At 37.7% G+C, this 27,499-nt stretch overlaps 1 protein-coding gene across 3 annotated transcripts in view; it reads right to left on the bottom strand.

Annotated features, from left to right (window-relative positions):
• Nucleotides 1–27,499, bottom strand: part of PIGN (phosphatidylinositol glycan anchor biosynthesis class N) — a 98,636-nt gene that overhangs the window by 9,146 nt on the left and 61,991 nt on the right. For 2 of the 3 annotated variants that reach the window (XM_014872420.2, XM_088170471.1), the window contains 13 exons: nt 25,498–25,634; nt 24,397–24,496; nt 24,184–24,276; nt 22,761–22,852; nt 20,940–21,051; nt 16,753–16,861; nt 13,240–13,342; nt 10,831–10,933; nt 8,575–8,661; nt 5,799–5,854; nt 5,243–5,318; nt 3,893–3,966; nt 998–1,040 (listed from right to left, as the gene is read on the bottom strand). In XM_014872420.2, the coding sequence (XP_014727906.2) occupies nt 998–1,040; nt 3,893–3,966; nt 5,243–5,318; nt 5,799–5,854; nt 8,575–8,661; nt 10,831–10,933; nt 13,240–13,342; nt 16,753–16,861; nt 20,940–21,051; nt 22,761–22,852; nt 24,184–24,276; nt 24,397–24,496; nt 25,498–25,634 (1,185 nt within the window). Of the gene's footprint in view, nt 1–997; nt 1,041–3,892; nt 3,967–5,242; nt 5,319–5,798; nt 5,855–6,839; nt 6,876–8,493; nt 8,662–10,830; nt 10,934–13,239; nt 13,343–16,752; nt 16,862–20,939; nt 21,052–22,760; nt 22,853–24,183; nt 24,277–24,396; nt 24,497–25,497; nt 25,635–27,499 lie in introns of those variants that run through there. The other variant, XM_088170480.1, reaches the window with a different exon arrangement.

Raw genomic sequence — 27,499 nt, 5'->3', positions numbered from 1 at the left:
TTGCTACACACCTGTAGTCTTCTTTTGGTTTAATTACACTGATTTTAGTAGTGAAATGCTGAGAATGTGGTTTATTGGTATACTATTTCTTTTCCTGTGGAAGTTACCCAAAAACAGATTAGTCACACAAACTTATTTGAAACTTGACACAATCATACCTTCTCCTTTTCTCACTCTAGAGACAAATTAGCAATTATTTGGTTTTTACTTGCTGTTTTTCCTATCGTGATATTTACAGATCACACTGTACTAGGAAATAAGATCAGAAATGCTTACTCCAAGGAACAAAACAAAACCAGCATGTATAAAGTGACAACACCAGTTCTACCTGCTGATTTGAAAAGGTTTCTATTTACCACTGGCACTGCTTGCTGATTTGAAGACAGCTGGAGTGGGCAACGAAAACATACTTTTAATTTGCAAAAACTGTGTTGGGGGATTGTTCAGCTTTGGGTTGTTTTGGCTAGCTTGGTTTGTGGATGCAGGCTTTCTGAAGATAGCATTTCCTGACAGCTTATTACATAGGGCACAAAGTGTCATTTTGGATGTTGCTCATGTCCGAGTTGAATGGACCTGGTGGGTAAAGCATTTCTCCTTTTCCTCTCTTTTTCAAGAGAAGTTGGTGTGGGTAAAAGGTTGAGAATTCCTGAACAATTAACTAAACCCTGCACACAGTTAAAACTGGTATTCTTGTTGAACTTTTTTCATGGAATTGGATCATAAAGCACATGAGGAACTCCAAATATTACCTTATTACTTCATTTTTGTCTCTTATTGTTATAAGAACATTACTTCTTCAGAAGCATTAATTACATGAAATTTGAAAAGCAGTGATTGGAAGAGTTTTATCTCTAAGTTATGCTAGGATTTCAATCCAATCTCTGCCCTAGTTAGAAAAACTTTGAAGTCTGAAACAAATTCAGATCTCTCTTGATGGAATTAGGAGAACTCTCTGCTTCTTGATCTTATTTGAAGAGAATGTGCAACAACAACTTACCAAAGCCATAATGTCTGAAATCACAAGAACAATGAGGAAAAGGCTGCAGAGAAAAAAACCCAGCAAAGTCAGACCACCGACCTTTATTTATAGCCACAGCTACTAAAAGAGCTTATTAAAACCCACAGAAAGAAATTAAAGTAAGGTAAATTTTCTTGCATTTGCCTTTCAAATACTCAGGTACATTTCAATCTACTAGAAAACAGTGAAAACACATGACTAGGACATCTGGCATTTATAATTTCACATTAATAGAGCTTCAGTTTTGCAATGGCGAAACCTAACATGAATCTTTTTTTGGAGAACAAAAGAATCTTACAAACAGCACCTGCCCATTCCTGATGCAGAGAGGTGTGTGCTGGTTGGACCAAATAAAGCTGATTTAGGAGCTTCGTGATGGACTCAAGAGTGAGCAAAGCTGTTTGGCACATATCTGAGCTGATCAGTCCCACCCTGACAACAACTCTGCTGGGTCAGAGGCTGCTGAAGGAGGTGCTTGCCCCCTTCCAAAACTCTGGATGCCCATAACCTGCTCCAAGAACACCTAGCATTCTGGTGGTATGCTCCCAAATCATGGGCCTCTTGACAGGTAGCAGTTTACTTCTGGAAATTAGGCTTAGGCTAGTAGTAAAAGGAACCAGAAGGGAGGAGGCAGAGCTATTTTTTCCCCCCCATTAACCTAATCTTCTTTTCCTCAAACTATGTAAATCCTAAATTACATGAAAGCAATTGCTATAACTGGTTAAAACTGGTTTCTAAGTTAATGACACTGAAGTAATGTTGCAAACAGCTGACCCATTAACGAAAGTCTTTAACTAGAACACAGCTAATTTATCAGTACCACCATCATAAAACTACAAATGTTTTTTTGGAAAATGTCCTGCTGCAGCATTGCAAGAGCATGTACTGGGGAGATACCCATACCAGTGCATCCAAATGAGGAACTTTCTGATATTGCCTACATCAGTTGTGCTTCATTAGTAAATCAGGATGCAACAAACCAACTGTATCTCAGATACAGGGAAAGGCTTCTCTCTGCTAACCTATGGCTCAGATAGACAGGATGTTGCAATCATAGAGCTTAGGAAGCACTCAGAGGACTGTTTTCTCACAGGCAAGCTCCAAGAACATATTGGGACAGAATATTCTCCACTAGAGGGAAAAAAAAAAAAAAAAGGCTTTAATCTCTAAACAGGGGGTTTAGGAGCAATTTGTCCAAATCACAAAAATCCACTTTTTGCCCTTCTGAACTGCAGGAAGCCTTTCACAACAGAAGGACAAGACTAATTTGAGGGCATGATTATACACTGCAAAGACAAGATTGTTCCCAGTGATGGCTTAATTTATCTAGCAGGGCCAGCAAAAGCAGTAAGAAGTGCAGCACAGACTCCAGGATGCGCTGACAGAGCACAACCTCTCCAGGGATCCCGGGTGCGCCTTGCGGTTTCTGCTTTGTTCCCAGGCGGATGCTGTGGCAGTATCACTGCATTTGTTACCTGAGCACAGCTAAATGAAGCTGGCACAAACACCAGACAGAATTACAGCCTCAGCCTCATGAAGTGGCACAGAAATACTTGTGTTCCCTGGTTTATGACGGTAGTATCATTTCCCCTCTCACATGCTCACATGCACATTCCATAAAAGTTTGCAATATCACCAGTGCTGCCAAGGCAAGCATTCTCCAGTTGGGAAATGCTGACCTTTATGATGCTTGAGCCCTAGAAATGGAAATCACTAGCTGGTCATCTGAGCAACTCCAGGTCCTCAATGCAGCCCCGCTCCTGTACAAGCCTTAAGGATGAGGATGAACACCCTTCCCTGGGAGTCCAAGGATGATGTAGGCATAGTGTGCACACAGCTAAAGTAGAGCAGGTAAAAGGGGTGGGGAGCATCGTGTTGTGACTACAAGAAGGAGTCAGATTTTGGGCTGCTCCTCCTCTCTTTTGGTAGTGGGTGGTGTTGTACAAGGAGACAACAGGCAGGGTCAGGCAGGATGAAAGCAAACAGAAAAGCAGAGGGCATCACAGCAAGCGAGGGCAGCTTCCTCACACTCAGCTGGGCAGTGCACAGGAGAAAATCCCAGAAGCCCTCCTGCCGCACACAGGACTTCTGGTCAGTCCCACAGAACATCCCACAGTGACAAAATCACATGGCTGACAGGGACCTCCATCTCAGCACTATCCATAATATCACACTACAAGCAGAGGATTCAGTCACGGCACTGGGTCTACTGAATGGGGTGAGCAGGGCTAACAACATAAAAGTCTTGAGATGGGAAAAACATGAGGATATTTCAAATCTGGACACAGCACTCTGGGATGCCAGGCACCCACACTTTGATCTCTGAAAAGTCCTTAGAGATACGGAAAGGACTGGCAGCCATCTGCTCCTACTGCAAAAAATATGTAATACTGAACACATCTGGGAAGCACTGAACTGCAATGTAAGGACATCCAGTGTCTTTTTTAATGCTGTTTGTGGTGAGGTCAGTGCTACAAAGCTATAAATTGCTTACATTACAATGGGCTACATAAAAAACACTATGCTATATGCAGAGATGCAGTATAAAATAAAAATCAGACTTTAAATTTGGCTCATTTTTAACATTATGGAGGAAAAAGTGTCCACCTGTGTATTGCCAATGAAGAACATTAAATATCTGATTGTTTCAGACAAGGCCAACACTTCAATTTCTACTCATTTATCACTAAAGAAAAAAACCCTGAGCTAGCAGAAATCACTGAACAAAACCCCAAGCCCTCATAATAAATAAAAGCAACAATGAGATCTAATAGTTCAGTTTTTTTAAAATTTACATTGAGATTTGAAAATTCTGAATTCTTACAAAATAGATTTGAAGCTCTTACTTATGCAGAAATACAGCACATAATGTACCTCTTAGAAGACAGTTGTGTTGTAACTTGAACAGCTTCGAAAGCACATGATACCAGAACAAATGGGATTGCAACCTGTTCAAAACACAAGGTACATTTTGGGTTATAGTCATATTTACAAAAAGAACATGGGCAGATTGTGGAAACATTCTCCTGTTTTTGAAATTATCACAGAATGGGTATGTTACAAAATAAAATATTGGCTAGACAGGGTAGAAAATAATTTTGCAGGAAACATTTTCAGTTTATTAATAAAAACCCCCTTCCATGGTCACAGCTGAATTGCAGTGAAATAAGCCATGAGGTAATATGGAAAATTATAATTAAAATATATTCTCACTTCATTTATGCATTTTAGCACTAGTGATAAATACTTCAACAAGGCTAGAAGACAGAACTATTCAGATGCAGCATCTCACATGACAGGCTGCAGTTTCAACTGTGAAAGGAAAATTTCATCACAACCATAAAAAAGTCTAAATACAGAAGGCATTCAATAAGGCAAGGGTCACGGTGCCCCTCCAGAGCCAAGTCAAGCAAATGTAAATGGCTCAGTAAATTAAGAACAAAACAGACTAGAAAACATGAATGTTGCCTTTTGCTCTTTCCAAAGTTGATTTGCAATCCTTTTGTTAGCAGTCTATAAAACCTGTCTACTGGCATGCAGAAGATTTCCACTATTGATCTGTGTCCTGCAGGACAACATGTAGTGTACCTGTAACATCAGTCTGCTTTCTCTGGGACAGAAGCAGCAGAAAAACAGTGGTAGAAAATACTGCTTATTTTACTAATAACCAATAAATTCAGTGTCCCACTGGCAGATCTGGCAGATCCTTTACTCAATACTAGAAAAGATCTACCACACCTTGCGTGCAAACCAGAAGTGCAATCCAATCTCTGACAGACTATTAAAAAATACAGAAAATAACAGCCGTTGTAAAATGACAACCTAATCAGTATACTGAACATTCAATGCCTCTATTTAATGTAATATCCATAAAGCTAATTATATATATCTTCAGCATTTCTGTTGATATTATGCTGCAGGAAGAGCTTATAACTTTAAAAATTAATAAAGCATTTTCAACATTTGAAATTTCAATTTTAATACAATAAACTGACCTAATGCTGTCAAACTATACCTCCACATACTTCAGCTTCTCTTTTGGGAAAGAGAATGATCTCTCTAGAAACATTACAAAGACTGAAAGCATCACACATAGTTAAGAAGCCTAATGAAGCTCAAATATATATATATGTTTTTGTGAACTGCAAAGTAGCAACCATGTATGTGAAAAGTTATTTATTCCACAGTTCTTCAAGAAAATTTCACCAAGGTAAGATTACTAACCTTCAGTATAAGTAAGCCTCCCATCATGAAGGGACTGAACACAGTCAAGAAACAATAGACAGAAGCAGGATCAAAACTAGAAAAACATGAAAAAGACATTACATATCTTTGAAGTGGCATTTTCCATTTAAAAAAAACCCCAACCTTTAATTATCCTGTAACACACTGGGTTGTATATACATTTTTAAACAAGGCTTCCAATTTTATCTTCTCTTGATGAAATATTAAATCAGCAGGGACTGCCAACCTCACCTTTCCTTCTCTACAATTTTTCTCTGATTGTGTTTTTCAAGGTGCCATGCTGTTGGTGAGCAACCAAGCTTTCTCTGCTCATCCTGTCGATAACATCTAATGGAATTGAGAATCTCACAACGAACAAGCTCAGGCTCTTAGGGAAGATGTTGCAGAGAGCAGAAACAAAATAAATTGCTATCTTTCCACTGATAACTGTTTTGTTTCTGCTGCCCTGATTTTGCTAACTAAATTTACATTTAGTACGTCAGCTGCAGGAAGAATTTTTTGTACTCTGTGTCTCAAATAAATTAATGAGATTTACCTGTTAATAGAAGCTATGTTTCCAGTGCCAAAAAAGGCTGTCACTATGAAGAAAACCTAGATGTATTTAAGGAAAATACACTACAGAAATGTCTGCAATAAAATAAAACGAGCATTTCTCCTCCTTCATTCCAATTTACTTTCAAAATCTATCATGAAACCACAAGAAGCTGATCCACTGTTACAGGTTTCCAGTACATTAAGAAATCCAAGGTATTTTCTAGCTCTACCCTAGATTTCCCACACAACTATATCAATTTTAAAACACACATACTGCCGAGGTAAGGTTTTAGAGCCTGTCTTGAGGACCCTGTAAGAAAGCTGCAGCTGGCTTTCTGGGTCCCTGTCCAGCAAGATAGGAACCACAAACCCAGCTATGCATTCAAACACATGCTTTTGCAGAAAGTGATGTCACATGCATGTGTTCTGCACACCAAAAGAGATGGCTGTATTGAGGAACTACCATGAAAGAGGTTCCTTTATTGAGGAATTGACCATGGCTCTTAAAAAAGGCTAGAGGATCCTATGCTATCCTTACTATAGATTTTTTGGCCCAAAGATTATGCTGAGTCTACCCATGGCAATATGGGACTCTCATTTTTTGACTCACTTGAGGGAGGACGACTCCAGCAGTATCTGTACAGCTGATCCTACCTTTCTCACCTTGATAGAACACTTGCTGCCACATGAGCCCATGAAAGGTATTTTTCTTGCTCCTGAGCTCATTTGAGCCCATTATAGCTCACATGGATTCAGCTGAAGAATGGGTTTTAAGTTATTTTGCATAAGGCAGAGGGTCATAAGTCAGTGAAGATGGGCTACTGTTGCCAGAGCTCCCTCTGGTCCTTTTGCTCCTGTTATAGCTCCTGCACTGGATCATTTAAATCTCTCCATAAACAATTTGTTACCAACTGTTCAGTTGAATCTCTGGGACTCTGCATGCAATATTTTGGAAGGATTAGGTCAGCATAACTGTAGAAATCAGGCTTCCCAAGAGTATCACATAATTCCAAGTTTAGTAACGTGGCAGTCTAACAGGCTAGCACGGTTCTGCGGGTTAAGATTTATAAGAGAAGGTCTGCAATAAAACAAACAAAAAAATACCAGTAATATATAAAGTCGAATCAAAATGTAAGCATGAGCAATCTGAATCTCTTCCTCCAAGACCAGGCTCTGTGATTTTTCAGCAGATGCCAGCTACTGGGCTGGATATGGGAGCCTTGGGACAACCTAAAGACACGCAGCTCACAGGGTCATAGTTGCAGTATGACTGCTCTAATAGAAAAGGTTTCTCCTCTAATACCACTATTTCTAAACATTAAACAGCATTTAAATTTTTAAAAGTCACAACATGTTTTAAGCAGGCAAAGGAGATCTGCAAATTGGTTATTTTTTAAGGAGCTGCGCAAAACACATTCAAGTGTTTTATATTAAAGTAGTGCTGACTTATGGGGCAGTGTGAGGAGCAGAAAAGGCCTTGACCCTGTGCAAGCACTGTATTATCAACACTGTTGTCATCACAAATGCAAAACGTTGCCTCACACTAGCTACTATGAAGAAAATTAACTCCAGTCAAAACCAGCACAGCTACATTACAGTGTTAAAGAAGTAGTATGCTGGAGCTTTAAAAAATACTGTTGAATTAGTTGATTTTTTTTCCTAGTATTTAGCAACTGACTGACAGTAGTAGCTTTACCTAAGTTAGAATATTTTTAGCTAAAATAGCAAATGAAAATGATGCATTTATTGCAAGGGGTTTCAGCTCTTTAAGTATACTAAAGCAAAGACAAGCATCAAACACCTAGAAAATAATTTTGCCTTCTTTCTTAACATTCATCCACCTTCTTAAATGGATATCTGTTACACTTGCTCTGCTGCAGGTTCCCAGTGTCAAAGAAAAGTCGCAAATTGCAAAAGCATGGACTCTGTGACTGTGATCCACCCTCTCAGATGTGGTTGTCTGACAAGCCACAAAGCCTGTTTCTGCAGGAACCAGTATTGAGACTACTTCCTCCCCAGCTACAGTAACTCACCTGCACTAAACCCCCCCTGTGTCCTAGACTGGCTCACTTCCTCTCCCATTTGCCTATCCATCATCCTTGCTACCAAACAGATCTCACTTAATGGCAGTCCCACAATGAAAGAGAAAAGTGACAATGTTATCAATGTACATTATTTTAAAAAACCACCCAAAATAAGCTGCAGTATCAGTACAGGAATGCAAACTAACTGTTATGTTAGCGAACAAACAGCCCTTCCCTCCTAAGATCATATAATTTCCAACAGCAGAAATCACTTGAGATATAAATAATTCTAGGCCAGATTCTGGGAACATGTTTCACTATGAGCCTGCAGGAACTTTCCTTCTTATTTCATCTGCCTTCTATCTAACATCTGCTTCCTAACACACGGTCATGCTCTAAAAACAAGAAAAACTTTAATATCACCTATTTCAACTGATTTTTGAAGGTGAGCAAGTTCCCTCCAGCCAAAATATAATCAAACAAAACCAAACTGAAAACAGAACTCCTCAGAAGTAAATTTACCTCAGCTGCAATGGTCATAAGTGGGCAAGGAACCAGATTCTAAAACAATCCATTTTTAACTACTCAATAAAATGCATCATGTACAAGACCATTGCCATTTGAGCAATGTGAGTCAAATTATCTTTACCAGCTTCTGTTCTCAGTGAGTACCTGGCTATAAATTTTGACTGCAGATCCTTTTGAAACAAACCCCTTTTTTGCCCTGGGGTGCAGCAGCCAGCCAAAGGATACAAAGAAGAAGGACCTCCGGACATCATCCAGGTGAAGCTGTCGAAACTGAGTTATATCCATAGCACAGGTGAAGTTGAAAACAGCAAGCTGGAAATCAACACCAAAGAAGAAAGAAGGAATCAATACCAAATATGAACTAATGGGACTTAGACAGAACCACTGTATTTTTACTGAAATGAATGAGAAAGAAACCTATTTCCCTATCACCCACTATGAGAGTATAATAATAAGGACTGCAAACCTTCCCCATGTTTTCATTATACTTTAATGAATTAATGAATCTGCCAGAAAGACTGCACAAGTGAGATGATCAAATGAACAGTGAAGCTTCTGCTGTTATCTACACTAAAAATGAACTTGTATGCCTCAGACTTATAATCATCTTTTGTCATCAGAAATATTCCTCCTACACACATACACTTCCACTGCTCACATGAGCATATGGATAAAGAGCCTCAGAAATAAAAGACTGCAATTATCCTCATTTGACTAATTTTTTGAGTGAAAATAGTAAAATACTCTCCATCTCCCTTACTCAGTTCTCAGCACAATATCACTTGACTTGAAGAGAAATTATCTGCATGGAATTTAAGAGGTCAGTGAACTGCTTTACAATGCAAAAAAGAAAAAATCAAGTAATAGACATTCAAGACTGATAATATTTTAATTTAAAATAATCTCTCATCATCAGAGAATTGAGCTGTATTCTCTAATGCAAGGTTTACTTGGCAGCATATATTAACAGACATTCTAGGGATGATGTTTTCTAATGTAAAAACAGGAAGCAGGGGTAAGCATTATTGTTCCTCGCATTTGAAACCAAAAGTTTCAAGCAAATGTTGATAGAGTGGGTGACAACTTAAAACATAATTATAGCCTACCTATGTTCTTTTCATTTGCATTTGATTAGTAAAGTGTTTATCATTGTTTAATACTACTTTAATAGAATTTTATTTTATAACGAAGAGAACAGCAGACTAACAGCAGATAGGCAAGAATAACAGATGCCTTGCAAGATGATGCAAAAGATAGAATGGGTTCTAGAGTGGAAGAGAAAATACATCCCACAGATGCTAAACACCTTCAGTCACAATCGTGGCATCACACTAACTGTAATTTTGATATTCGGATTCCATCCCTAATAACTTAAGATGCTACAAAACACAATTACACAAATTATCATAAGTAAGGGTAGCATAAATAAAAAGTGATTCCTGTTTTTATTTCTCTTTTTTTCAGCCTTGAATTGGCAAAGCCTGGTCTCTCAAGTTTTGAAACTCTCTTCCTTGTAGGAGCACCACAAAACCACAGTATGTGTCAGGTTCACTTTGATGACTGTCTTGGCTCAGGTTTCAACCTCCAAGACTTTTCCCTAATTATTATGAGCTGCAAAAGGAAGGAAAGATGTGTACCAACACTTCACTTCCAGTGACTCTGGCTACTCCCATGTATGCATAGCCAGGAGGGCTCGTCTGGGAGAAGCCAGGGAGAGCTGTGGTGCACACCCACCTGGCTCCAAGGACCCAAACCACTGTAACTGGCACTTGGGATCTGATCAAAACAGCGGCACAGCCCCAGTTTGTTCAACCCTAGACCTAACCTAAGACCTAAGTTGCAGTGTGAGCAGCATGGCCTTTGCAAATTGTTAACAATATATTAAATTTTAAGGTGGAGGAAGTTGCATTGATTACAAAATTTCCTTTTCTCCTCCAGGCAAATCTGAGAAGGTGCCAGTTCCAAGTTGGTCTACAGTTCCTTGTCAGTCTAAACAGAAATAAGTCTCCATTCTTGAACAAAGAGAAGACAAAGTCAAATTAAGATTTCTAGTATTTCCTATGTGTCTTTTCAGAAATCAAATAATTTCTTTTCAGTCTCTCACTCGTGAGTCTGCAATCAGACCAAAAGAAGTACAGTGACATTGCACTTACTCTGAAGAGTGACTGTACCTTTTGCTGGATCATCACTATACTTGACAGGGACAGCTCTGTAGCCTACAGACCATACCACCGTGTCTTACTAAATCAGACTGTCTTCCTGCATTCCTATAAATGGCTCTGATGTACAATATCTTCAATAACATGAATTACAAATCTTATAAGGTCATACTCCTAGTCCATGAAACAGATAATGCTGGCTTCCCAAACTGAAAAGAAATGCAAAGCATTTCTCTCTGAAAACCATTCAGAATATTTATGACATCCTCAAAAAAAGGATAAAGCTGTTAATTAAATTGATATATCTATCAAGAGCTCTTACCTTTGGTTTGAGTGAAAGACCATAGTGCTGCAGTGCTTCTTGTTCCATATTTATCCACACAAACATCAAACCAAACAGAGCCAGTGGAAAGAGAGCTTCATATCTGAAAAGTAATGTATTCATCATAAGTAAGTCCAGTTGCTGACAACTAATTAACATCAAATGCTGACACATTTCTTTTCTTTTTTCTTCACACAAGGATGTACCAAGACCTAGTGGTATTCTCCCCCTTCTTTCTCCATTTCCAAATACCCACAGCTGGTTGAATTTTAAAGCCATAAAGTAGGTAAATGGCAAAAGTAGGAGAAACAGAGTTTGCTTCAGCTATGTCACATTTTTCTTTTTTTTTGTTCAATGACTGCCACAATGTTGGATGACTGCCTTTTTTAATTTTCACAAAACTGGAATAAAGTTAAAAGAAATAGAAAAAACATATTTGACATTAATTTTCTGCAAAATAGAATATTTTTCAATGAGAGCAACTTGGAACTGAAGGGTTACAGCCCAACTTAGCAGCTAGAGATGTGTCTCTTTAGGACCTAATCACACAATCTTATTATGGTGTTCTCAGTTTGGTTCTAAGGAAAGAGACATCTGTAAAATAAAAAGAGCATTACATTTCACTTCAGTGAAATGGTTTTTTCTTCACTGTATTCCAATCCTTCACAATAGCAGCATCAAGTCACACTCTAACCATGGCCACTAAGCTGTTCTAGCTACACCCTCAATCTCTGAGAAGTACTTCTGGCTCCTACAGCACTCACATTCCAAAGTATGAATGTATTTATGTGAGAGATTAATATCCCCAGATAACATAAGGGTGTAGACTGAAATTGGATAATATTTAGTTTCTCCAGTTGCACTTCATGGTACCTCCCCAGCTTTCTTCTTTCAGGATAAAATTATAATACTGATATTGATAAGATTGTCAATGTTTCCCTTTTTTTTTCCTTCTTAGACAAACACCTGTTAGTCAAAAAATAAGGAAATCATTGCAGTCAATCTTGGTATTGTTTCTGTTGGGTTACAAAACAGCTTCAAACTGGAACAAAAAATTTTGAATAGACATTTCCACTTTAATTATCAGAACAACAGGCAGCTAAACACGAAGATGACACAGTTATGCTGTCAGTAATAGAGACAGTACAGCCCTCATAATGGTCTACACTTGCCTTCAGATTAAATGCCTTCAACAGAGTCTGTGACAAGTGGTTGTATGCAGCCATGCTCTTCAGCTGGCTTCAGTATTTCCACTCAGCTACCCCGAGTGAGGTGCTGCAATTACCCAGGCAATGTGCTGGGTTATCAGTACACATGGTAGAAGAGGGCACTGAGGAGAGAAACACTGGACACTTTTGGCACCAGTGCCTTGGGTTTTGTTTTCTTTTTTAAGAATCGTTCCAAATTTTTTTCATCTATTTGGACATGGTATGAAGACAGCAGAGAGCTGTCAGCATTTACGTGGTCTGCTGCAGGGCCAAAATACATAGAGGGAGAGAACAACATTGATGTTTTATCCAGTAGCCAGCACGGGCTAAGAAGGTTGAGTGTAAGAATGTGTGTGCAGTCAGGAGTAACATTAGGATCAAAATCTTAACGGAGAAGTGGGAGGAAGGGGAGGCAGAAGACTGGGAAAAAAAAAAAAAAGGAGATGCTTCAACTAAAAGGAGAGTATCCACAGGAGGCAGCTATTGCAAGATGTCTGCTGCAAGATGTTTTATTCCACTTAATTTTCCAGTGTAATTAAATCCAGAGGATAAGTGGGAGGGGAAGCGGAAAGAACAGTTCCTATACTCCCCATTAATTATGCTCTTAAGAGCTACTAGTCTGAAAAAAAGAAAGGGTTGGCTGACACAGTGTTTTCCTCATTTAAAATATCAGAGCAATTGAGTTTTATCCAAAAAGAAGCAAGGTCTAGTCTTTATGGGAAACAACATCCTTTTGAAAAAAAAAATAACTTCCACAAAAATCTCTCAGAATACAATTTTCCCTCATTTTAGGACAACCTGTTTCCTGGCACACATCATTTAAGCCATAACTTGACACTGGTGCTGTGCAGCTGGGAGAGACACTATTTCCTTTTGTTTGTGAGCAGAAAAGCACACATCAAAACAAAAAAAGGCATAAACTAAACCAGACTTTCTTATTTTGGTGCAAGATTGTTTGAACACACACCCTTCCAGCCACTGCCTTAACTAGTTGAAAGGAATGTCAACAAACTGTGTTTATAATACAAGGAAGAACATAAAAGTTCCCCTGAAATTTTATTTAGTAAACTAAACAAGGAGATAAATGCTGGAAGCACATGTTACACCTTCAACAGGAAAAATGCACGAGATGAAGCAGTCTCACATATAGTCCTAGATTTTCATATGTAAAACCAACTCAAATAGAGTAAGAATGAAGTACCCTGTGCTGAGGAGCAGGTAGATGGACATCAGGGAGAGCAATATGCTGAACAGTCTCTCAAAGAGAAACGTGGGGCTCAGTAGCAGCAACACTGGGGAAGAAACTGCAATAATAAGAGATCCATCAGTCACAACATGCAAAACATTTATCCTCAGTAACAAGATAACTTGCCACAGATCTTGACATTTTGTGTACAGAAATACAATACAGATCATATATGACCCTCTAGTTTCAGAAGTTCCTTTTGCTAAATAAAATCCAATGTTTGCAATGCTTCACATTCATCAAAAGTAATTTCAGTTCTGTATCATTTTAATTCCCTGTCTTTCTATGCCACAGCCTTTATAATTTCTCATGAACTGATGTTACTATGTCCTTAAGATGATGCAGAAGCACTACCCTAAAATCCAGTCAAACTTGACTGTTTAATACTACTCTTAAAACCACTTACCCTGAGGACCTCTGGCAGCTCAAAGGCTGCAGTGACAAAGCCACTGCTCCACTGGATTAGAACCATAGAAAGGCTTGGGTTGGAAGTGACCTTAAAGATCATCTAGTTCCAACCCCCTGCCATGGGCAGCGACACTTTGCACTAGGACCAGGTTGCTCAGAGCCCCATCTAACCTGGCCTTCTATCCTTTGTAATTAGATTAGGAACTGGGCTACTACAAACGTGAGTAAAGAGGAATAAAAACAGGAGAGATGGCCAATGCTTGAAGAAGGGAAAGGAAGAAGGACAAGCATTGCTGTGACTTAATTTTTAAACCTGATTTTTTTTTAATATGAAAATCACATGTTTATAAAAAAGTATGCTGAGAAATAACATGCATGTGATTACTCATTGCAGTATAGTAACTTCACAAAATTAAAACATTCAAAGGTTGCATCAACACTAAGTCAAAATTAGTAATCACTCTAAGGAACACAAAACTTTAAGATATGGAAAGTACTTGCTTGTGATTATCATCATTGTATACATTAGTATTTATAGTAAACATATCAATGAAAGAGAGGTGAGGAGGTTTCTAAGTCCTGTGGGTCAGTAAGTTTTATTTCCTGGCTTTCAGCCTTGGCAACTGCTACAATTACAGAATTAATAACTTCAAGGGGCTTCAAGAAGGCCCAAATCAAAGAAAAACTCCAGAGATCTCACTCAAAGTCAGAACACTTGGAAATAAATTCAGCATGGCAACTGGCCTCTGTGAACATATCAGATGTTTATCACTCTGACTGCAATCATAGGTGGGAAAAGATCAGTGGCTAGTAGGTGATAATTAGTCTCTCTTCCATCTCTGATATGATACATCAGATATTAATCATAAAAAGACCTGTAGTTTTCCAGCTTACCTCCACAAACCTCTATATATGACCTCTGTACACAGCTGTGACACCAAATTCCTCAAAATTTGGCAATCGCTATGATAAATTTCCACAGATGAAAGTTTAAAGACATAATATACATTCATTGAGAATGCATATTAATCTGCTACTGTTAAGATGGTTCTGAAGAATATGGGAAGCAGTTGAGTTAATGCTACACCCCCTGGTTTTGCCTCTATGTTTGCAGTTAAGGACACTGTGTGACCCATACAGTATTACAGCTAAAGCCACTTGGATACAGGCCTGCAGGAACCCATCCATCACTAATCATTTGCCTGGTTCCTCAAATACCAGTCTTTCTCAGGAAAAAAAAAAAAAAAAAAAAAAAAAAAAAGAAGTAGGTCAAAGTTAAAATTTAAACAGGCTTCATATTAATCGGGATAAATAGCTGAGAAGAGGAGCAAAAAATTCCCTAGAAAAGTTTAGAAGTATTATCATTCTCCTGACACAATAATAAATCAGTATTATTATGAATAAATACTGATAACTGTGTTTCCACCTCAATAAATACAGAGATGCAAAATGAGAGTTCAGTAAGAGAGCCATTCTTCCACAACTAAGCAAAAAGTCAAAGTTGCAGTTATGGTAAAAACAAAGCATTTCTCTCCAAGAGGAATATTGAGGACATGTTGGATGCCTTAGTGTTTTACCTGCTTATTTCTGTGTTTAATTATGGAGAGCAATTTCAGCAAGTACACAAAGCTCCCATCTTGTAGATCATATTCACCTAGAATGGTTCCAGTCTGAAAGACTTTGCTAAAATATTCAATACTACTGTAGCAGCAAGTAGACATTTTGAGTACCTACAGTTTACTTCACTGTTAGCTTTATTTTTATCATCACCCACAACAAAGAGAATTTCTAATATACTTTTCCCTCATAACTCTAAACCTCTTTGACTGCCTGAATCATCTCTTAGATGAAAAATGTTTCTCTTTCACCCTTACACAGGAGAGAAATATAACCTTTACACTCAGTTCCTGCTCCAGTAAACCAAGCAGGACGTCATTGATTTCATTGACTTTACAACTGCAAGAAATTCATCCACACAGAGATCCCCATTTAGCTTAGCAGGCTACAAAAAGTTAGGGGAGCATGATGGAAAGGAAAACGCTCCAAAGAAAAATACATTACTAAGAAAGCATTGCTCACACACGCTGATCACAATCACTGAACTTAATCTTGAATCCATTTGCTCAAACAGGAGTAGGATTGCCAAAACTGACAAGATCTGCTTAAGTTAAAACAATGTCACCAATACAGGAATGTACAAGACAAGCAAGTAGGTAACACTGGCCACAGTTCTTTCATTAAGCTATGTTTAAATTCCTGATCTCGACTTGTAGCAAAAAGGTCCTGTCAAACTTTATATGAGATATGTTTAGCTCTAAAACAAATGCCACATTTCAGATCACTCAGGGATAAACAATGATTAGCATTTTCTAATGAAGTCCTATAGAAATTATTTTAGAGCTGAAATATGGAAGGTATTGCTTCACTGCATTCCAGAACTCCAGGAGCAATTCCATTTGCTCTATTTAATCACACTAAGATTTTTGACTGGTGAAAAATTCATGGGCTTGCAAATTGCTTTTTTCTTTAATGATCAGATACTAACAGATATCAAACATACACTATCACCATTATTTCACAGGTATTTTGCAAGGCAGCTCTCCAAATCACTTCCACACCGCAAGGGTCACTGCCATCTGCAGCAGCTTCAACTTCACATTGAATTACAGGAACAACCTTTGGTCATTTCCCCTATGCTCAACTGGATTGATGGCAGAACATCTCAGATCCTTCATATCTGGCTCCAAGTGAAACAAAAAAGGAATTTATGCCATTGTATCCCTAAAAGTGGTCTTCAAAATATTCAGAACACTCAAAATAAAAGATAAAGCTATTTGTAAATGAAAAGTATTTGCATTTTACCACAAAATTACAAAGGAATAATATTTTAGAAGACTAAGGCATTTCTCAAAAAAACTCACTTAGGAAAGCAAACATACAGAAGAACTATCAGCAATCAGATAAAGGAAAATGAGATGCTAATGAAAAAGTAACATCATCCCCCACCCAACCCAGACTCTACATGCCAGCATAAAAGTTTGAGAGAGAAGATTTCCTTACCTAGCGTGATCCAGCTAATAATTTGATTCATTATAGGTAATCCCTGTTTGATCTTAAGACTGTTATGGGTACTGCCCACAACATATGTTGAAAGTGCAACACTGAACATCTAGAAAGAAGAAATCAGATAATGAAACACAAATTTAATGTATTGATCTCCACCACCCCATCCTAAGTATGCAAATATGCTTTAGAGTTACATAAATACCTCATTTGAATCACCATAAGAACAGGGAGTCAAAGACAGTGTCAAAATTTATAATTTTTTATAACTTAAAATTACCGGCTTTTTAAACTTAGGTCTACATTACTTTTTATTGGCATTCTTATTATTTATTTGTGCTATTTTAAAATAGTATCCACTTGGACCACTGATTTAGCATGATATGCTCTTTCTCAAGAGTAACTATTTAAACACTCCTGCAAACCACAGAGAACAAACGTCCCCAGTCCTTCAGGGGGCACTTGTCCTCAAACAGCAGCTACAAAGAACAAGCAGAGCCTTTGGCTTTGCTGTAGAATTAGGTACAGGGAGAAGGGAAAAGCTCCTATAAGAAGAGAAGCAGCAGCAGAACAAATTGGAGGCAGCTTTTATGAGAAGGCAAGAGGTTGCTGGGTTTTTTGCCCCTCAACTGAATTGACTGACACACCTCAAGGAGAGCCCTCTGCCTTGCAGAAGCAGAGAAGCTGGAGAGGTTTTTTCTTTGACTAATTCAAGAGACACCATTCAGTCATCAACTACACGCAAAATACCTTTTGAAAATTACCCCATGAGTCAGTTCTTTATGAAAGGTGACAATTATCCAAGGAAAGGCTTGAGCCAAGTCTTCAATTACTGCTATTTATTCACAACTCTGCAGTTCCACTAAAAGGCAAATCAAGCATGTACAGTACTTTGCAAACATGTGCTTTAAAACTGCATTACAAGATGTAATTGCAGTTGTGGCTTTTTTAGTGCACAGCAGCTACACCGTTCACACCCATCACTTTGTACCATATGAATAGCTGCTATTTCCACGCTAGACTGCAGTGATACCTACTGGGATCAGCCCAGAGGATACATTTAGCATCAGCATTCTTTTTTGACAAGTTTCACAGGTGCTCAATATCTTCTGGTTCTATTTAATTTCAGGCTACAAGAACACTTACCTTGTATTTCTCTGTGACATCAATAAACGAGGTCAAAACATTAGACATCCAAAAGCTCAGGGAATTGGACCTTTTAGACCTCTGATGTTTATTTTGGGCACTTTTGTTATATTCAGGCCCTTTGATATATCTCATCAAGTTCTTTTTAGTGTCATGAACTCTGGTAATTCCTCTGATATCCCCTAGACCCTGGTGAAATGACTTTGCACTGACTTTGTGTCACCCTCCATAATATATCCTGTGCCTTGAAAGACTTGTGATAGCCTGAGAACATCAGTAAGCACAATGTACTGCTGCTAAATCTATGCCAGTGTCTAGGGAAGGGCTCAGCATGTGCTTTAAAGAATCTGTGTTCACATTTTAAGTAACATTCAAACTGCTCTTGGTTTCCACCAACACCCCCAGGACTGCAGAACTAAGCAGAAGAAACTTGGGAGATGCAGAGTCTCCAGCTAAGAATCTGTCTCCCTTCATCCTTAACCCTCTCTGATGTTCAGAGATAATTCCTGAACAGCTTGAGCAGGTCTGAGATACACATACCTGTAGGTCACAGCTACAAAGAAGAAACCAAGGGTGACACCTGCAGTCCCAACACTGCCAGCAGCTCTGGCTGGGAGCTCTCATCGAACATCACATGGACCCATAGGGAGAATGGCAGGAGAACCAACATCACCAGCTGGGCACAAGGCTGGTTGAAAACACTCTTCCTGTCCCCTGGTTCCACCAGAATGACATGGATTCCTACTGTTAATTTCTCCTATTTTAAAACCACATGTAGATGTTGCACTTATGAACATGGTTTAGTGGTGAACTTGGCAGTGTTAGGTTAATGGCTGGACTTGATCTTACAGGTCTTTTCCAACCAAAATTATTCTACAATTCTCATTTAGAGGAGGAAACTAATAAACTGACCACCTTGGACACACATGAAGTCCAAGCATCCTGGGAATAATAACTTGGTCCAATATTATCAGTCAAAGAAAACAGCATGTTTTCAGTAGTGTGGCAGAAACTGGACATTACCTATCAACTGGATGGCAGAGAAGCTGGATCTCTCTCCAGCAAAAATTAAGTTATACAGTAAGCACTGCAGCAGTCTAGCTGGTGGATTATGAATGACTCCTGTTTTCATTATTACTGAAGCCTTAATGACCTCTCAGAGATCACAGATTCAAATAATTGTTTAGGTTAGCTTAGGCTTAACTCTTCAGTGACCCCAAACATTAAGTAACAGGGTTATCAGAGGAAAGCACAACCTTTGATGACTGCCTCCAAACACCACTTACAGGGGACCTGCAAAACCTATTTTTAAGAAATCCCATGTCAGATGCAGAGTAGGAACCTGATTGAGTGTGCTTATCCATTTGAATGTCAGTGGCCTGATCACCATTTATCACTGCAAAATAGGAATCCCCTGACTAGGGGATTCATCTCACCTGTAAAACTGTCTGGGAGTTGTAAATCAAAACTCAGGATTTGAAAATGAGCATTTTTGAAGAGTACTTCTTCCTGTTCCCACTGAAAAGTCCAACTCAAAGGAAGATAGAAAAGCAGAATTAGGGAATTCCATTGTCTAGAAATACCAGTATTCTCACAAGAATTTTCCTTTTGTATTGTTTCAAAGCAACTATATGTAACCTAACCTCAAAACAAGGTATTTATTTAGAAACACATATAATGTCTCTGAAACGTCCTTTTATCCCTCTACATCTGAGTAATCTCACCTCCCAATCCTTTCCTTACCTAAAATGTGAATGGTGGATCCCACATTTTCCATTCCCAATTAAGGTACTGAAACAAAAACCTAATAGAGACTAGTAATTAGATGTCACTATTCTAAAATATCTTCTGATTAAAGAGGCAATTCGAGGAACTTTATGATCTTCTTAAAAGTTGGGAGGAAAATAAAAATGTTACTTCTGGAGTAAGCAGGCAGAACATTTTCACATTTAATTATCACTCTATGAGTGAATTTCCTGATTCTCTGTGTTTGCTCAAGAATAATCTGGCAGTACTTTTGTACTATGGACCAATTTCTTTATCATCATGAGATGCTGGAGCAGTTGTGTGGTGAGCTGAGGTTGGCCAGTTACCTACTGGGCTGCTCCCTTCACTTCCCCACTCACTGTAAGCTTTTTTCAGGCATTCCAGCAAGAAATCCATTGCCAAGTGTATACTGGAAATTTGTGTTCTAAATGCTTAGGAAAGGACCTGACATATCTTTCCAACATGTAGGCTGAAAAAATTAAGAGACATCACCACCACACTTCACATGCATTCATGCTCAGGTAAAACCATTTTAAGCATTCATGACTCTTTCCTTTGCTCTTTTCAATCAATTTGAGCTCCATACCTAAATCACTGATATAATGAGTGCATTGCTTTGCTCAGCAAGAAATTCCAGCACACACTAAATCATAACAGATAAAGCTGGTCCTGAAATAAAACTATTATCTTGTAATAGGTTGAGGGGGAAAAAAAGAAAAAAAAAAAGAGGACAGCAGACATGCAAGGTATTATTAGAATCCTAAAGCTTCTAGAACTTAATTAGATCCATAGCAAAACCTATTTCATCAAGCTATAATTCACCTGAAAGAAGACTTAACCAACAGAAAACCAGCTCAGTATCAGTCTCACATTGCTTTCTACAGCCAGAAACTGGAATTAGTTCAGCCCCCTGAACCAGCAAGCTCGTCCTTGGTGTGCACATGCAACTACTGCAAAGGTCACACTGCAAGTGCTATACACAGACTAAAGGCAGGACAAATTCTCAAACTCTCCAAGCAGAACATCAAAATCTATATGCACTTCTATAGATCAACCAATATAATTATGCAAAGATGGGTTTTTAGGAACACAGCATGATGATGTTTAAATATGTGCACATGGCCCTCTTGAAATAGCCAAGGAGAAAACTCTTAGGAACAACCTTTTCTTTCTTGAAAACTGTGACCTTGGTAGAAACAGGTTCTTAGAAAGTAAAAATTTGCACATAAAAACCCTCTAACATCCAGAATTACTGAAAAGTAACAACCGACCTGATAAAAATATACTTTCAGATCTTCATTATTTCTGTACTTATTTTCACTTTTACAAAGAGACGCCAACGAGAAGGAAGATATCAAGAGGGTCAGCAAACCAGCTGCTATTCTGCAAAAACAAACAAAAGAACAATAAAATCCCAGAAAACATAACCAAAAATTTATTTTGCTACTGTATGCTGTCTGGTTGCTCTTGATATCTCACATCAGATTCAACCCCAGGACCACTTTGTCTTTCCTAATTTATCCTGAATATTCAGTGTCTCTAGGTTCCTCCTGGATCATCTAACCCTGCTTTCACCCTCATGTTTCCTTTTTATGACTGAGCGGAGTCAGGAGCTCCCTGCTTCTACCACACAAGTTTTATTAATGTACGGAAAAGCCCTGACTTGACAGATAGTACCACTGCCCAAGAACAGAAACACCTATTTCTCACTGGTTTTCTGATTTTTCCCTCTTGTATCCTCTCCCCCAGCATCAAGTTATCTGCAACATCCTAAAGTGTCATATATACATATATTTTTAATTGCTGCTACAAACCTTTCCAGTTTCAAAACTCCCTTGAAAAGTTTCAGAAAAATACAGTGCTTCAAAGGTACAATGTTTCATCAGAAGAATAAACAGAAAGATGTACAGCCCGGGCAAAGTGAATATAAAGAAGTGTCAAGAGAGAAATATCTGTAGGCAATTTAATTCCATTTTGATTCCTAAGCTGTGCACATATATTCTAAAGAAAAGAAAAACCTCAGTTTGGATGAGCAGAAATACATGCATGTGCATATACAGCTGAGAGGCTATAAAACAGTCAAAGGAAATCTGTGCTGAATATTTCTAATGTGCCCAAGGATCAAGACTAATAAGGGTTTTAAACAAATAGATTTAAAACACAGTGGAAAATATTGAGGCAGAATGTCAATCTTGGAAATTTCTGGACTCATAATTTTACCTGCAATCACATATTACTGCTCCAATCCCATATTTCACTGAGGATCAGGCATCCTGGCTCTGTTGAGGCACAGTATCTTCTACTAGCCAGCAGGAGCCATTGCATCCTAGGGTAAATTCATTCTTTCTGCAGTAACTACAAAAAGACCACAAGCCTAACCCTTCAGGCCAACAACCTGGATTGCATCCAGATATGAGAGAACACTCCTATGACCAAAGAGTGGCTCACAAGGGGATAGGGACAGATAACAAAGATATACTAGAAAAACAATGCAAATCAACAGCTGGAGAAAATCAGACAAGTAATACCAGAAAAGACAACTCGGGACAGAGAAGCAGAAGTGGAAAAAGAACACACACAGGAAACACAGAGGAAGAGAGCTCTGCCTATCCTGTTTATTTCCCCAAATATCTCATTAGGTACAGAGTGCTATTCAAAGACAGATTATTCAAAATTGGATGGACAAATTCTAAAAGATTCTGTCAAAAGTATATTGCTTTGGACTAAATCCTTATTCACTTATAACAGTGCTGTTTACCATATTTGCACCCCACTGAAGCTTCTCCTTTAATGATACTCTTTATTTTCCTGTAAAATGTGCACGTTTTTGTATTGTGAGAAATGTTTCCCTTGACAAGAAGTTACAGAATAACACAAAGACCAAATGGATGTGGCAAACATAATTAAAAGCCTATTCTCATTGTCATTAGTGAATAACTGAGGTCTCTATAATCACGTTATTTAAATTCTGAATTTCAACTCCTGTCTCAGCCAGCTTTCAATAATGCAATTCCTCACACGTACCAAAAGGCAGCCTAAATTTTGAATCAAAGAGGGAATAAAAAATTTAAAGAACAAGATGAGATTCTTACACGAGAGGAACGTTTGGTTCTCTTCCTACAACAGGCATTAATGGAAATATTGCCAGGAGCACACACAGGAGAGTCCAGATCAATGCTTTTGTCTAAAAGAAGAAAGAGGTCATGTAGACAGACAATTGTCTAATCATAAAGAATACTTCAGCAAACGACTAACAGCTACTAGCATCTCCCATAGCAAAGACCCTGCATTATCAAGGAGTAAAATTATCTTAAAAAAAAAAAAAAAAGAAGAGCATGGAGTCATTGGTATTACAGTACTTCAATTTAATACAGAAAATAATTTCATTTATATAGCTGTTAAAATCCCATCAAAGACTATGATCATTAAAGCTAAGTTTACACTTAAAAGCACTTTCTCAAAATGCAGCCTTCACACATATTGCAGGCACCAGAAATCTGACAATTGACTTTATAGAAGGAAGGCATATAGCTAATATTCTCAGAAGGTTGCAGCAGTTAATTAATCAGCATTGAGAGAATACTCTGAGAATATGGTGGCATTATCCACTCTTTGCATCTATGCACCATTTGATTTAGCCACCATAATCATCTAAGTAGTTCTTGACACTATTTGCTAGGAGGAGAAAAACCCTATCCCAGGTGTTTTATTTAACTAAAATTATTACGAGCTGTATCATTTAAATTTTTCAAGCTCAAGCCAAATTCATATTCCTGAAAGGAAATTCCATGCAACAAAACACCATCTGTGCATATCCAGCTTTAAGACAAATTACTTGATTACTCAACTACAAAAAAAAAATAAATTGTAACTTAACAAATACAAGTCTCCATCTTGACAGTTCTTCAAGAGCAAGACTTAACAATTTGACTCCTTTTCTCTATCCCACAACCCTAAGTTTTAGGTATCTTCTGAAATAAGAGATATTGGAATCAACTATTAGAAAAACGTCTCAAATTAAATATTGTGCCACTTCATGAAAGTGAAGGATTTTTCCAAGGAAAAACAATATAGAAAGCTGCCTCTGAGGAACAGTGTGCCCCAGCTGATTGCAGACAATGAGTTGACAACTGCCTTTCCATCATCTTCAATATTTTTTTTCTAATAAATGATATTAGTTAAACAATGACACCTTCACCAATTGTACATCAACACCAAAGTCACTGCAAGTTTGATAAATGATGTGCATTTCATATGATTGAGTCAAACATGTTTTAATCACCAACAGAAAACTGATAGCTAACCCATAGCTACCCCAAAACTCTTAATCATTCTTATTACTTGCACTGTATAACAGATCTATCCAGATTACACTAAATTCCCTTACTTTGCTACATGCAGCTTAGAACAGAGATCACAAAAAGAGCATAACCAAATGAGAATCTAAAGCAGCATTCCAAAGCATGCAAGAATTCCCAACACACAATCCAGCTGTTCACCAAAGGAATACAATACCTTAGCTTGAATCCACAGCTGTGTGATCACTGGCCAGCCAGCAAAGACAAGGAGGCCAACAGTAAGTGCAGAGCGGTAGAAAAAGCTGAGGACCTAATTAAAAAAAAAAAAAAAAATCCAAGAGAGGACTGAAAATCAAACACATTAATTCCTCAAAGAGGTAGACTACAAGAAATGAGATACCCCGTTGATACATAAGGATAAAATACTTACTAGTATTTCAATTCCCAGTATACAAACCAAGAGGAATCCTACAGATTGACCAACATGCAGTGACAAGACATTAGTGGCAAGGTCTTGAATGACAGGAATTCTGTTCAAAATGATGGAACAAGATAATAGTTATGTTAAAAAAAGAAAGAGATATAACATAATTTTACTTTTACAGGGCAAGGATGAGGTCAGAGCCCAAAAAAAGTTAGAGGTATTGCTAATCCTGCCTAGACCCATGGTTGATGGCCAGATGATCCTTCTGCCCTGTTTTACTTGACAGAAAATCTACAATTAAACACTCCAGCTTTTTTCCTCCCATATTTGGCACATCTTGTGCAGTGTTTGGACAAGCTTCAGATTATTCACTACCCAAATTGACTCTGAGTATATGAATATTTTTGGTTATGTTGTGCTTAATGTCTGTCATAACTGATGAAACATTCAGAAGCTTTAGAGAGGGAAAAAAACCCTTCCTTGTTAGCTTTTCCTGTGCTTATGAGACAGCTCATTATCTAACTGCAGTTGGTCTCATTTTCTCTGAATAATATTGAGTTGGTATCTACAAACTGCCAGTAGATCAAGAAAGTGAAAGGAATCAAAAGATAAAAAATATTTTTGGGCCTGGAGTAAAAGGAGACCCAAACAAGACAAATATATTTCAATATGGGAGCACATTACTCAACATGACTAGCATGTGTTCTCCAAAAGCAGCTGGTGCTCCACAGACTTGATACTTTATAGGATCATTTTGCAAATTAAGTTAGCTGCTACAGGTATTTGCAAAGATTGAGAACTCGTTTGCAACAGTTACAAGAACACTAAAAATATGTTTTCATTAAAATAGTTTAATTTATTTTTGCCAATAGAAAAAATATCTTCTAGAATTGGCAGCAGTATCAGTCAGTTTGGACACTACTCGTTATGTCAACTGAAATATAAACCAGAGTCCTTTGGAATGTCTCAGGAAACACTTAAGGAAGTTTAATAGAATTGTACCTAACTTTTTCTCCAAAATTCATGGGAAAAATTAAATTCTCTACAAAAATAAAGTCCAGACTTGGTCTTATAAAACAGTACTAATAAATTGCATTCTTTACTTACTCTTTCACAACTGCATACCATACTGGCACTGGCAATAGACAGTATATATAATATGTCCAAGGACATTTTTGAATCAACAGGAAAAAAGCTATTATCATTCCAGCAGAGGCAAAACCATAGAAGACAATGGTAGATTTCTGAAATACAAACGTTTGGACAAACATTCTTATAAGAGTGATAAAATGTTTTAAACTACACTCTATTTTCCACTTAGTTACACAGCAAAACAAATGCTATTTTAACAGTCACACAAGCTGCCATGTGTCTCTACACAACTCCAGACAAAGCTGTCAGCCAGATTAAAAAAAAACAACAGTAGGATTTGAAGATTTAATTCTAAATATGTCTCTTCATAAGGTCCTGCAGTAAAACCTGCATGGGAAGACCTACTTGTACAATCTGGAGGCCCAACATATGCAATGTTATTTATGTTCAAGTGATACTTGGAATCCATCTGAAGCCAGAGATGCTAAGGGGTTTGGGAAAAAGAACTCTCAAATTTAGATTCTAGAAATAGACTTGGAATATTACCTATTGAGTTCAAGTTCATAGCCTCACAGTTAAAGCATTTAATAAAAATTCCATCAGCACATTTCCTTCTCCTGCCTAAGACATTTGCAAGAGAATTAATTAAATTAAAATACTAATATATTTCCTACCAGAAAAACAAGCAAACCACAACTATTCAGGATCTAGGAACAGCTACAAAAGGAGGCTTGTGACCAACCTTCCACAGAAGAAACTGTCTTCCTCAAAGAACCCATAATTTCAAAATACAACAGAGGACTAGTGTTGCACAGCACTAAAAGGCAGCATAGCTACAACTGTTATTGTGCTTCATCTTAACCTGCAAGTACTGCTTTGGGCTTTTCTTAGAAAAAAATAGATATAAGATTAGAACATTATGTACTCAAAGAAACACATTCTCAGACTGAGAGTACTCTTAAGGAGAAACATCAAAGAGAGAAGGAAAATTTTAAAATTAGTTATCTCAGATGGACAGGTCATTCCTTAACCATCAGATAGCAGAAATCTTGTTTTTGTGCAAAGAGAAGCATTGAACAGGCACTCTGCCTTTTATCTGGTCACTGAACTATTTTTCCTTATTCAGGAACATTCAGATATCAGAAGAATTACTGGTAAGGGAAGATTATGTACAACTTTTAAATAAACAATTTTATCTGTGTGTATTACAACTTGACATAACAAAGGCAGCTTTAGCGAAGGTAATGACAAAGACACTGTTTTCCTCTGCACAAATGCTAGTCTTGTGCAAGAGTTAGGTAGACAGATACACAACTGTATTAAATATGCTGAGAAGAGACAATCAACTAGCAGTTCACCTAGATGGATTAACATCTTTTCTGGCTCCCCCTCCCTGTAACTGATGTACAACTGCCTTGATCTAAACTGACAGCAAATGCAAATTCTAAATGATTTTTAAAATAGAGCTTTTGCGAAGATATACCATTCGACTACGAAAAGATAGGTCATATAGAAAGCTGACCTAGAGCAATTTTGCTTTATTAGTTTTATATTTTACATTTGCTGACATATAGACAGAATGAATATGCATATATATGATATGCACCCAATATAATTTATCACTGAATGAGTAAACAATCAACATTTTATCCCATATAGCGACGTAAATATTATAGAGTCCAATACAGTCAGTCATGCATTGAAAATAGAAACCAGATTTGCATTTCTGTGAATTTTTAAAATAAATTAAAAGGTTATACTTCTTGCAAGGCAAAATAACATTCTACACCAAAAGATACCTGCTTTTTTTCATATGCAGCATAAGAAGTCAAAAACTTTTAAAGATGATATATATAGTATATGCAGTTTCATTACTCAGAGGCTTCTTGATTTTACAAGGGTGTGCTTTGCAGGAGACTATTTGTCAATGGTAGATTAGTCTCTCAGCAAATTTCTTTAAGTTGCCTCAACATAAGCTATAAACCAAATAACTTCCATATATGAAGCATGAGCCTCA

This window comes from Sturnus vulgaris, chromosome 1, assembly GCF_052056855.1.
Source record: "Sturnus vulgaris isolate bStuVul1 chromosome 1, bStuVul1.hap1, whole genome shotgun sequence".
Taxonomy (NCBI): Eukaryota; Metazoa; Chordata; class Aves; order Passeriformes; family Sturnidae; genus Sturnus; species Sturnus vulgaris.
This window is presented reverse-complemented; position numbering and strand designations above follow the sequence as displayed.